A 13228-nucleotide genomic window follows, 5' to 3' on the forward strand; every position below is an offset into this window, starting at 1 on the left:
GTCCATTCGATCATCCTCGACAACAACAACGAGTTTTCTCTATCGTCGTTTATATTTTTAAAGAGAATAGTAAATATTTGTATAATATAAAATATCTATAATATTGATGGATACGTACATATGTTACATACTTTTGTTGTAAAACATTATATTATTTAATATATATACACACACACATACACCTATATATATATATTTTGATAATTAAATATAAATTAATTAATAACTTGTTAATTTTATATAATTACCATAATAGAAACTTAATATTGTTATATATTATGATTCATTATACTCTCTGTTAAAAATAATGAATTATTTCTGTTGAAAAAAAAAAATAATAAATTATCATCTGTCTCTCCCTCTCCCTCTCTCTCTCTCTCTCTCTCTCTCTCTCTCTCTCTCTCTCCCTCTCTCTCTCTCTCTCTCTCTCTCTCTCTCTCTCTCTCTCTCTCTCTTCCCGTCATCGTTCTTCCTTCATATTTTGTTTTCGTACGATCGGTACAAATAGAACTATTTATTATATTAAAAATAATAAAATATCTTACCATCGATCAATATCGAAATTCAACGAGGTTCGAGTTAGTAAAGAGCGAACGAATAATTTGGGAAGCTAAAACGAACAGAAGATATAAGGAACGCTTGTGGCACGGTTCAGTTCTCGTTTCAACCCCCCCGGTGGAATAGGATGCGGAGCATTTAATTTAGTTAGAGGTTGGTAGGGTGCGGAAGTGCACGCGTTGTCGACAAACAAGGGTCTTTCGACAACCCTCCTCGTATTCGCATGGTAATTCGTGTCTACAGGGTATACGTACCAACCAATAATGCAGATCCTATTATTAGACGATACCAAAGCCCGTAAATTTATATAATTTTTTTCGATAATGCTATCGTACAGAATCACGTGTTGACGTATTAAAAATGGAAAATAAATATTCCTTATTGATCGATTAACGAAGACGCAACCCACGTAAAAGATACAAAAAAGGGATCGTTCCAAAGAATATTCTCCTACGATCTAAAAATTTTATGTCGAGGAGAAGATATGAATATTTTCTTAAAGAAACTTAACACCCTATAGTCTTAATATATTTATTTTCTATTTTATTTTTTCCCTCCGTACGACTTTGTATAAAAAAAAAAAGAAAAAAAAAAATAATAATAAAAAAAAAAAAAAATAAAATATGCCAAGGGTGAGATCGACTTTTCTATGTATGGAATTAGTATTTAGAAAGTTCAAGGTCGATCCCTTCGACGTTCGAATTAGCGCACTTTCGTGAAAATCGATCAGCTTGAGATGATAGAAATTTGGATAAAAGAAAGGGGAATGAGATGGGTTAGAGGAAAGGGAACGGTGTGGGGAGTTTTAACGTTGATCAATAAAAGAAAAACAGAAAAAAAAGAAAAAGAAAAAAAAATAGGAAAAGAAAAATACAAAAATTTTCGCTAAAACGAGGATTACGTCACGAAGGAAATTAATCGATTCTATAGATGGAACGTCATTGATGGTTGGACTCGTTGATACTTATCTATGCGGGATAGGTATAGATTTACACCCACGTACGATCTCGATCTTTATTTTTCCAAGCCAGACCGGAAGAAATAGATAAAACGAAATGCGCTCGTTAACCTAACGGAAAATCGATGATTCGTTTTGCGCAAAACGTAATAAAACGATCATTGATAGAAAATTAATACTCCCCATATGTTCAAATATTTATCACAACAAGAAAAAAGAATAAAGAAAGAAAAATCAAATATACATTTTGACAATAGCAATGAAATATTTAGAAATGCATATACTGTATCTGAAAAAGATTAAACCAAATAAGAGTATTGCGAGAATGGGTTGAGATTTTCATTTAAAAATTTTTCGAAAGGAGGACGAGGAAGGGGATAACGATGAGGGGGTAAGGGGTCTATCGCAATACAATACATGTTTTGTTTACCCAGGAAGCTTATAAAACGTGATCCGTGATATTGACAGTTACTTGTCACGTGCACGCACGCGTGACACCCAAGAGAGAGACAATACCTGTCCGAAAACGCTATTATTGATCGTTACCTAAAGGTAGATTGGACTGTGTCAACGATCGTTGCATTTCGTTTTGGCCGGACAAAAGAGAACGAGATGTATACGTATGCTTCCTATCCAGAATAATGCCAGTCTTATATACGCAGTACATACACACATACACACACGTATGTGTATGTTTAACATGTATACACAAATACCTACACGTAGATACATACATTCTACACAATCTTCCTACGGAAAGACGCTTATCACGGATAAACTTTAATCTCTTCTATTCGAAAACGTTCTCTCATGCTTCGCCAAACTCTCCTTTTTACCTTGATAAATTCAACGAGAAGCACGAAAAATATCGAATTCGTCGATAAGAGCAACGAATGCAGATACATATGTATTATGATCGATAGAAAAAAAAAAAATAAAAAAAAAAGAGAGAAAAGAAGAAGTAAAAAGAAAAAAAAAGAAAGAAAGAAAGAAAAAAAAGATGTTATCATAGAGTGAGATAGATAAATCGAAAATATTCTCACCGGTCATCCTGGGTGACAGTAATGTCGGGCGGGGGTGGAGGAGGGGAGGCACCGTCTGTGGCATCCAGTTTGCCGGTTTTTTCCTCGCCTCTTCTTTTTATTTACTCTTCTTAGATTCTCTCCCGGCGAACAGCGCGTAAAGCGGCGATATCCGCGAACTAACCAATCAGAAACTAGGGTTCTTCCTTTTAGGCAACGATCATTCGTCCAAGCGAATGAATCGATCGATGATGATTTTCTTCGATCTTCTCGATCCTTCCTATTATCTTGTATTTTTTAATCGGCCGTATATGTACAAACCGTCGACGGACGACATGTAACGATGTTAACCTCTTCTCGATTTTCTTCGTTTCTCTTTTAATCCTCCTTCTTATGATCCTCATTAACCGTTGTATTATCGACGATACTTTTCGTTTCGTTTCGAGAAAAAGAGAGAAGGTGGGAAGGAGTGAAGGAGGGAAACAGAGAGAGTGAGAGAGAGAGAGAGAGAGAGAGAAAGAGAGAGAGAGAGAGAAAAAAAGAGAGAGGGAGATAGAGAAAGAAAGATATGGAGAAACACCGTCTAACTTCCACCGACCGAGTGAAAGCGAACGGCAATTATCGTGTAAGACTCCGTTCGTAGGCGAAGCAAGTTCCTATATGGAGCAGAAATCTGTTGTCGCTGACATTAGCGCTCTCCTTGGTTGTCTCCCAGCGTATACAAGAACGACGTTCTTATAATTACGCCCTCGTGAACGTTCTCCTTGCTTCTCTTACGTTGATTCCAAACTTGCTAGAGAGTATACATATACGTATATATATATATATATATATATACTATATACTTATATATATATAATATATTATGTATATTATGTATAATATATTTTTATACACATATATATATATCTATATATGTATGTATATGTATGTAATATCGGATGGATAGAGAAGAGAGAAAATCTGAGAGCTCGTAAAGTAAAGATGCGAGTCGGATATTCTAGGTGGTGTTCGTGCTTTGCACCACGGGTCACTGGTCCCACGCTTTCGGTATGCAACTCTCGTACAAGGTTCCTACCGCGAAACGGGTTTCAGTCTCTGCAGATCTGCACGCTTCTTTTCACCGGTAGAACGAGAGAGAAAGAGAAAACGGATCGTTTCGTGCTCCGATTTTCTCGAGGATATCTAGATAATACTATATACGTATGCATATATATATGTGTATATATATATATATATATTTTTTTTTTTTTTGGAGTAACACCAAAATATTCATTTAAGTATTTTCACTCTTTTATTTTATTCAGTTGAAGACCGTCTCTTAAAGTTGTTTAAAAAGTAAATATTCCACTTTCGAATGAATAATAACTGAAGTAATATATGGGGCAATTGAATTTTTATCTCTTCCAAATGTCTTCTAATTTTACAATGACGTACGTCCTCGTTTTCTCCAGAAGTCGAACGATCGATCGACAATAGATCGATTGATCTGATCGATATAGATCGATCAATCGAAATAATCCGATATCCCCGAAGCGTTCCTCCTCGATCAAACTCGATTATATTTATATAATATCGGTAAACTGATCGATGATATAGTAGATATAAAATGTCGAAGAAACGTCGATGCGGTTTTGAATAACTTTTCATTCCATCACCGAATAAAAATTTTTTCCTTGCCCAACGCTTATTGTTAAAAAGAGAGAGAGAGAGAGAGAGAGAGAGAGAGAGAGAGAGAGAGAAAGAGGGAGAAAGAGAGAAAGAAAGAAAGAGAGAGAAAAAGAGATATATATATATATATATATATATATATATATAGATTACAGAGAAAAGGATAAGGTAAAGAGAGATGAATAATGATAGAAAAATTAGAAATATGGAAAGAAAAAAAAGAAAGAAGGCCGTGCTTCTCGGGTTTATTTCTAAAACACGGAAAACCGGTCGTGGATATTACGTACGTTTTATGCAACGCCGCCTCCAGCGACAGTGGCGATTCACCGACTACAATTACGTCACTGAGACAACGAGAGACGCGAGATTGCTCGCATCCGATACTGAATTCTCGCGAGTGGTCCAGGGAGAGACTTCTTCTCTTATCCGCAAAATTGAGAAGGATCAAATTTGTCTCTTATCTTTTTGTTCTTTAAAGAAATAAATCCTCTCTCTTTCTCTCTCTCTCTCTCTCTCTCTCTCTCTCTCTCTATCTCTCTCTTTTTCTCTCTCTATCTATCTCATTCACTCTTTGATAGTTCGACGTACATACGTTGGCAATCTTTTACAAAAGATTTCACTGACACGGTTGATCGCTGAATCCTTTAACGAATGACGACGATCGAATGGAATCGATTCGTGACATCGTTGTTAGAAAGTCGACATAAAGATATTCTGGCGCGAATTTTTCCAAGGGACAAGGGCAACGTTCGAAAAACATCGAGAGATTGGAATGCGATTCCGCGGGTGCAGTCCGTATTAATCGCAACGCTCACCAACCGCCTCGATATACACGAGAAGACTGGAGTCTCTCTCTCTTGGTAGGTGAGGCCTCCTCTCTCTCTTTCTCTCTCTCTCTCTTTCTTTCTCTCTCTCTCTCTCTCTCTCTCTCTCTCTCTCTCTCTTACAACCGGGTGCAGTGCTGTATCATGCAACGCTCATGCCCCTCCTTTCAAGGTAAGCGACATTCCGTACTCGTTGAGTGCACCGTAAGTGCTCGTAATTCCCACCGAATGACACTTCCCGCTTATCCTTGTCATTTTTTCACCCCTTAGAAATAAAATGATCTACTCGTTTTTTCTACTCTCTCTTTTATATCTTCTTATCATACTAAAAACTTAACGAATAATGACAAATGTATTTTACATTAAAATCAATTGATCGATATTTCGTAAGGAGAGAAAATTGAGATTAATAAACTCCCCATAAAAAAGAAAAAAAAAAAAATCGAAAAAAAATGAAAGAGAAATACAAAATTCAAGTAATATCGTCTACCTACAATTTCGTACAATTGGAAATATCGATATTATCCCGTACATTAAATCATTAAATTCCGTGAACGTTAAAAGTCAAGAGAGAGAGAAAAAAAAGAGATAAAAAAAATGAAAGAAAGAGAAAAAAAAAGGAACGTTAATTAAAAACAAAAATACTCATAAAAATTATTTCATTTGAATATGAATCGTGCCACGTTATTATTACGAGAATTTCGTCGACATGAACGAAACAAATTCATGAATTCCATTATATTACTGATTACATGTCTAAAGGAATAAGTATGTATAAAAAGATACGGCACTGTACGATATCACGTCCCTCTCTTTCACCGTGTTGTATCATTCGCTCTTGCTCGTTCTCACCAACGTTAACCCTACACAGACACATAAATACACGCGCGAGCGCTCTCTCTCTACGACTGCAGGCACGTACACACAATACACACAATACATACAACACAAACACAACACATATATATATATATATATATATATATATATATATACACGTGCATTCACTATGAATGTACAAACGTATGCGAGGAGCATGCGCACAAACGAGTACATATACACGTGCAATCTACTTTCCTTCTTTCTCATATGGTCTCTTTCTCTGTTACCCCAATGTCAAGGGATGATATACATGAAAGAGAAAGAGAGAGATAAAGAGAAAGAGAGAGAAAATTATCTATCTTTTTCTAGCAAATCTAACCCCTCTCCATCCCGCACCCTTACTACTCTCCTACGATCGCTTCTTTGGCGCTATACCGTGAGGGGTAGGAGGGAGACACTGTACTCGGTTGAGTTCGTAAATCCTTGACAGAGTAGAAAGAGAGATAGAGATAGATATAGAAATAGAGATAGATAGATAGATAGAGATAGAGAGAGAGAGAGAGAGAGAGAGAGAGAGAGAGAGAGAGAGAGAGAGAGAGATAATGAAATGGGGCGAGGAACGTATGAAAGTAAGAAGGAAAAGGACTAAGAAGAAGAAAGAGATAAATGAAGAAACGAAAAGGAGAGAGAGAGAACATTTGCACATAACCACGCCTCATATGTTCGGCAAGAAATTTTTATATTTGAAATACACCATAGGAATTTCGAGAGAAAGAAATAAAGGGAATTTTTTTTTCTTTCTTTTTTTTTTTTCTAGAAATGTTTAAAAGCTCGTAACATGATTCCAATGCTATGTTTCGTAATGACGAAAATGGTCATGTAAAACGTGATTGCTTAAGAAATAGAAATTTTCTTCTTTGATTATAAAAGCGAAGAAATTGAAAGACGCCATAAAACCACGCGTAAGTTCGAAAGGATGCTCGAAGAAAATACCAAGTGTCAAAATGCAAATAGTATACGAAGTTTTCTTTGATAACTGAGCGTGTATATACAGCATTTGAATGTAGGCTTCTTATTCTTCTTCTTCTTCTTCTTCTTCTTTTTCTTATACACATTTTATATCGTCCATGCATTATCCCTACGTAAGTATCTACATATGTATGTATGTATATATATATATATATATATATGTATGCATGTATGCATATGTATGTATGTATATGAATGTGTGTCGCATTTGCATCTGTGCGTGCGTTAAGTATATGCTTCAGTATAAGTTATATATATATATATATATATATATATATGTGTGTGTGTGTATATTTTATTCAAACGAACAAATTCCAAGGTTTATTGCCGCGAAAGAAGAAAAAGCGAACGTATCTACAAAGAGACCCGTGGATACGAATATACGTATCTACCTACGTATATAGACGTATGTTTTTCTTTTGTGAAACGTTTCTCTCTTCTGACTTTTTCAGGATATACTTATAGAGAAGAGATGGAGTGTTGTTTATGCAACCGTAACGTTAATGCGCGACTATTTTTACGCTAGAAAAGTGTATTATAAATAGGACGTATATACAGGTTTCATATTATGAGGTGAAAAGCATGTAGAGGAGAAAGTCCATACGTGAAACACCTGTGTGCGAGATGGCTACGCAACGAATACAGAGTTTTAAGTTCAATGTGGAGGTATAGATATCAAATGTGGGAAAAATTTAATTTTTAAATTATCGTAAATTTTCCGCTCTTTTCCCGAAGAAGAAGATGATTATGATGAAGATGATGAAGAAAAAGAAGAAGAAGAAGAAGAAGAAGAAGAAGAAGAAATGAGATAAATGATGGGACAGAATGAATTATTTTCTTATCCTCTTCCTTTTTTCTTTCTTTTTCTTTTCTTTTTCTTCGTTTTTTGCTTTTAGTATCGAATATTATCTAACTTAATCTTACTTTTGCCACCGACGCTACTGACATGCTCCATGTAAGAACAAGGTTATACGATTAATGAGAATTTCCGTGGTTCGAGGGACATGAAGAGAGGAGAAGAGAGAGACAGAGAGAGAGAGTAGGGGAGAGAGAGAGAGAGAGAGAGAGAGAGAAAACTGTGACCGTAACCCTGGTAGAGACGATTTATGGCTGCGTTCTTCTGGTGTATGTGTGTATGTGTGTGTGTGTGTAACGTACTCGGTGTCCCCAAAAAAAAAAGCGGAACACATTCGAACACGTCTGTTATGATGGAAACTAAAATGTTATCGTGAGAACCTTAAATCATAAAAAATGTCATACGTCCATCGATATCATCGCAATATTTTAGATAAGAAATCGAAAATTTATTAAATTTCTAAGTGAGTAATCGTTAACGAAAGAATATATCATATTGCATTTGGAAATGTTATCTATCGTTCGTCATATTGCCGTTTAATAAATTTATTAAATTTATAAAGTAATAAAACTTTGTGTGTGTGTACACATACATACACATATAATATATATATATATATATATATATATATATATATATATATGTGTGTATATATATCATTCGTAAGCCCACCCGGTATATGCACGAAGTCGTAGATATACGCACCACGATCGATTTCTATCTCGGCATTTCCTTGGCGTAAAACGAATTCGTTATATGATATTGAAAACAAAAAGAAATATTGCATTGGAGTAATGCCATATAGCATGGGATATAAGAAAAGCATCGCTTGTCGTAGCAAATAAATTTGACAATGAGATTGATGGATATATCGTGATATATCTTTAAGACATAGGGTTAGAAATTCTTTCATATCTTTCTTCTCGTAATAATAATTATCATCATCTTTTATATTAATTTTAATAATTAAAAATATATTCCATATATTTTATCAATTATTTCAATATCAATCGTATTTAAATGACTTTAAGATTATTTCTATAAGATAATTTGATTATAATTCATAAAATTATATTTATGTGAAAATATTTTCATTGCATTTTTAAACCTATTATTTAGGATGACGAATCTCTCAATGGTAGTCGTTACTATGCTTAACGCTTATTGCTAGAACTTTAAAGAGAATGTTTACAGATACATAAATTAAAATTTACCTGGAACAGGGCAGGTACATGGATCCATCGATAAACACAGAACCTGAGAGCAGTATGTACCAACTGGTTGCCAATTCACCGGTGCTGAAATTATGTAAACGTAATATGTCGTAACAAAACCAGAAAAAACTCTTAAGACAATGGAAATACCGAATCGGCAAGAGCAACTAACTTGAGCGATGTTATTACCAAGATGAATATTTTAAACTTTAATTACTAGATCTATTAAAAATTATTTCGAGTAGAACTTCAAAGAACGGAAGACCATCGATAGGTGGGACCATAGAGAAAGAATACAAATTGCATAACCTTCCTTTCGCTCTGATTCGCATACCGGAAGTTTCACCTCCGTTAAACCGGAAAGAGCATGAATGCTATTGCAATATTGATTATCCGCGCTAATAAGTTCGTGCTGGTAATTACAATGTCCTTCTTCAATGTATTCTTATAGTTAAATTACACGCATTTTATAATATAATAATTATTAAACATATGATTTTTATCAATGGATTTATAATTAAAAAGGAACGAAATGTTAACGAACGATCAAAAACAATTAATCCTTTTAATCTTCGATAATGATACTCAACGATCGTACCTCAGAGACATCTACATTTTAGCGATTGAACTTTACCTTACTATGATTAAACGTATTGACTTATGTCGATAAAGTAGAATAATACTGTTTAAACCAACCGTCGGTAAAATAGTTTTCATTACTGTGTTTTCTGCTTTTTCTTTTACAGATAATGAAATATTCTTAAACCATTGAATATATCAGAAACTGAATAATTTACGATTTAATGGAGTAAATGTGACTGACTGAATGGGTGTGTCTAAGAAAAAGACGTATGTTACATTTCATAAGTATAAAAAGATAAAAACATTGTTAAATAAACAATTAAATAAACAACTGTTGTAACATACATCCTTATTTCACTTTGAATAATAAATAATAATCCAATAATGAGTAAATATTTTTTTAATGAAAATAAACATTTTTTATATCCAATTTTGTATTTGCAGTTAATAAATTACTTTCTCGTTATTGGATTATTATTACCGAGCAATGAATTGTTTTCCTGTAAATTTTATGAAATATAACATATGTTCTTTTTTTAGATATCCATTCAATTAATACTTCATATCTTTGACTAACTTTAAATACTGGTAAGACTAAAAAAAAATATCAAAAAAAGAAAAAAAAAAAAAGAAAAAAGAAAAAAAATTTGTAAAATTTGAATTGTAAAAAAGATAAGACACGTTCATAATTAATCAGATACTTACTAATAGAGGACATGATTCGCATTATGTCTCTCATAGCGTACAATTTTACAAAGCCCACGCAGAATAGAGTCTCTGCATGGACGTAATGCTTCGAGTCCCAGAAGTCCATAATATATGATCTGCAAGTCCTATGACAAAAGAAAGTATAACGTTAAAGAGATGCAATAAAATGTTTTCCGTGAAAATGAATGCGATTGTGTTTCACTTTGTTATCCAATTCTCACAACTTTGTTATCAAATTTTCTCTTAAAAAAAAAAAAAAAAGAAAAAAAAAAAGAAAGAGAAAGAGAGAGAAATTCAAGACACGTTCGTTCTTTATACTTTCGTTAATAGTTCTTTTTTTTCTATATCTCTTCTTTTTAATTTTTTTTTTCTTTTATGCAATATCAATACATTATACATACTTTAAGTTAATATCATAGTAAATTAGTTAAATGTACTAGTTCAGTTTATATTCTGTACTAATGTCTGCTTCTAGGCAAGAACATCGATTAGGAGAACTCGAGGAGAATATTGTTAGATCCTTGCTAAACTTAAGAAATACCTCTCCCGCAGAGATTACCGTAGCTTAGGCTTCCTAAGTTTATGTACCATGGAATATTCAACTATAAGACCGTTCGAAATTAGACACATTTGGTACAATAATAATCTGAATAGAGAAATTCCCTTTCTTTTCTAATGAACGTTATAATATGTATATAGTAATCAATTTTCAATCAAACTAAATTAATAAATAGGTTAAAAAAGATGTCGAATTGTTCATTGATACATCTTGTCAATAATCCTATATGTTTTATCGATCAAAACATAATAGACATAGATAATATCGCGTGCGAAAAATATCGATCAATTATTCTACGACATCTCGATCGTTCTAACAAGCATTATTTATGACTTGATAATTTCGTGCTCGTTTCTTAATCAAACTTACAATTAACAAGCCATTTCGATGCACTTCGAGAATGAGTTCGCCGTTGTTTCGGTCTGTTGGCTCGATTAGATCGCTATCATAACGATGTAAAAAATACTATTAGGCATTAAAATGATTCAAAAAAAAAAAAAAAAAAAAAAAAAAAAAAAAAAAAAAAAAAAAAAAAAAAAAAGAAAAAAAACATAAAGCATAATTTCTTAATTAACGATAGGATTACGTGTAAAAGGGGTGAAGAGAAAAAAAAAGAGTGTACGATCTTCCCAATGATCCATCAATGATACTTACACGCACAGTAAGTAAATCAAAACTTTTTCCATTTACGACGGACAAACAACTTTTCACATATACAAAGATACATTATGCAAGAGAGGATATTGCAAAATAAAAATTTGGAACGAACAAGGGCGCGAACCGTGAAAGACAGAAAATAAGACCATAAATATGCGAGCGTACATACATATGCGTAAGTTCTCTTCTCTCTTTCTCTCTCTCTCTCTTTTTTTTTTTTTTCGAAAGAGGCGCCGTACCGTCTACGAATCGTTCAGAACTAACCTCCTCTTCTTCTTACCAAGAAATGGGTAGGTTCGTCTGCGTCTTCGTCCTCGAAAGTACCATCTTTTCTATCTTCTCTTATATATATTTTTTTTTATTATTTCTTTCTCTTTTCTTGTTTTATTTTTGCACGAAAACTGGAGCGAACACCGGACGACCTTCGCCTTACGGATCGCATGAACAGACTACGCAAGATCACTTTTTCTGAGATTTTCGATGAAGTCTTTTCGATACTTTTGAATATATTAGATCTCGAAAGATTAATTCGATTGATTTTACGACGATAAAATTCGCACGATCATATTCAGAATATATATATATATATACACACACACATATTTCAAATGTTTCATCGTTTGTATTTATTTTTGTTACGACCTTTACAGAGAATTCCGAGATGTAAAAACTTGTAAATGATAATGTACGCTTTGTAAACATTACGTAGAAATGTAATAACGAGCTTTTATGAATTATCGTTCTTTTCCGGTAGATATGTATCTTCGAAGTCAAAACAGTAACCATACATTGTTTACAATAATTTTTGATAACTCTATACTTTACTTATATATATATATATTCGAAGTATTTATAAAATAATCAACAAACAATGACTACTTTCATAGCGATATTAAATCGTACTTATATTACATTCAAAGAAAGAAAGAAAAGAAATGAAAAAGAAAGAAAAAAGAACGATCGTTAAATTACTCTAGATTTTACTGGAAACCATTAAAATTCTACCGAGAGAATACTTTAACGCATAAATTACGTTATAACGACTGTTGATTTTAGTGATGAAGGTCGCACACCAAGATGAATAAGAATACTATACATATATATATATATATATAGTAATATGTACAATGTTCCTTATCAAGGGTCTGTTATCATTTACACGTTTTATATTTTTGATTAGGTAGAGAGGATCCTTGTTAAAGATGAAAAGAAATGTCTCTCAAGAGAATGTTACTATCATGGTTCGTGAGATAGTGCCACTCAACCTCGGTATTCTTCTCGATCGCTCATTGGTAACGCGTGGGCGAGTCGTCCGAGCGAACTACCTTTAAGTACCTACATCGTTAAGGTCGTTTCGTATCTTCGTTTGAGAGAGAAAAAGAAAAGAAAAGAAAAGAGAAGAAAGAAAAAAAAATAGAAAAAAAAATAAAGAAAAGAAGGAAACAAAAAGAAAAATAGAAATACATAGACCGTAATTATGGCGAACGTATTGACCGTATACATGAATGAGGAGTAATCGACTGAAATTTCATTTAAACGATTCTCACGTTTGCTTCTGAATTCAACGAGAACATCGGAAAATACATTCATACAATGGATCAGATATTATAATCTAATGATCGAACATGATAAAATAAATGTAATTTTATAAGATAAGTCAACGTGGATTCCCACGAGTTTGCATGCATCGTAATCGTTGAATCTGTCGTTCTCGTATAAACGAAGATACTACAAATCGACAATTTCCTCGTTCTAGTCGAGAGAGAGA

General features: G+C 33.3%; 1 protein-coding gene and 1 long non-coding RNA gene across 10 annotated transcripts in view; both read right to left on the reverse strand.

The window, feature by feature from the left end:
• LOC124421970 (rap guanine nucleotide exchange factor 2-like) overlaps window positions 1–13228 on the reverse strand; it is a 125863-nt gene that overhangs the window by 86262 nt on the left and 26373 nt on the right. For 6 of the 9 annotated variants that reach the window (XM_046957784.1, XM_046957782.1, XM_046957777.1 and 3 more), the window contains exons 1-2: window positions 4802–5054; window positions 2560–3331 (exon numbers count right to left, since the gene is read on the reverse strand). Coding sequence is in view for 3 of the 9 variants with exons in the window: in XM_046957778.1 (XP_046813734.1) it covers window positions 8955–9038; window positions 10242–10369 (212 nt within the window). In the remaining 6 variants the exon portion in view is untranslated. Of the gene's footprint in view, window positions 1–2559; window positions 3332–4801; window positions 5055–8954; window positions 9039–10241; window positions 10370–13228 lie in introns of those variants that run through there. The other 3 variants (XM_046957778.1, XM_046957775.1, XM_046957776.1) reach the window with 1 other exon arrangement.
• LOC124421974 lies at window positions 3389–4802 on the reverse strand. The gene is made up of 3 exons (XR_006941776.1): window positions 4497–4802; window positions 3976–4224; window positions 3389–3733 (listed from the first exon to the last, which is right to left on the reverse strand). It is a non-coding gene; the product is annotated as an uncharacterized LOC124421974 (long non-coding RNA).

Source organism: Vespa crabro, chromosome 2 (genome assembly GCF_910589235.1).
Source record: "Vespa crabro chromosome 2, iyVesCrab1.2, whole genome shotgun sequence".
Classification (NCBI taxonomy): Eukaryota; Metazoa; Arthropoda; class Insecta; order Hymenoptera; family Vespidae; genus Vespa; species Vespa crabro.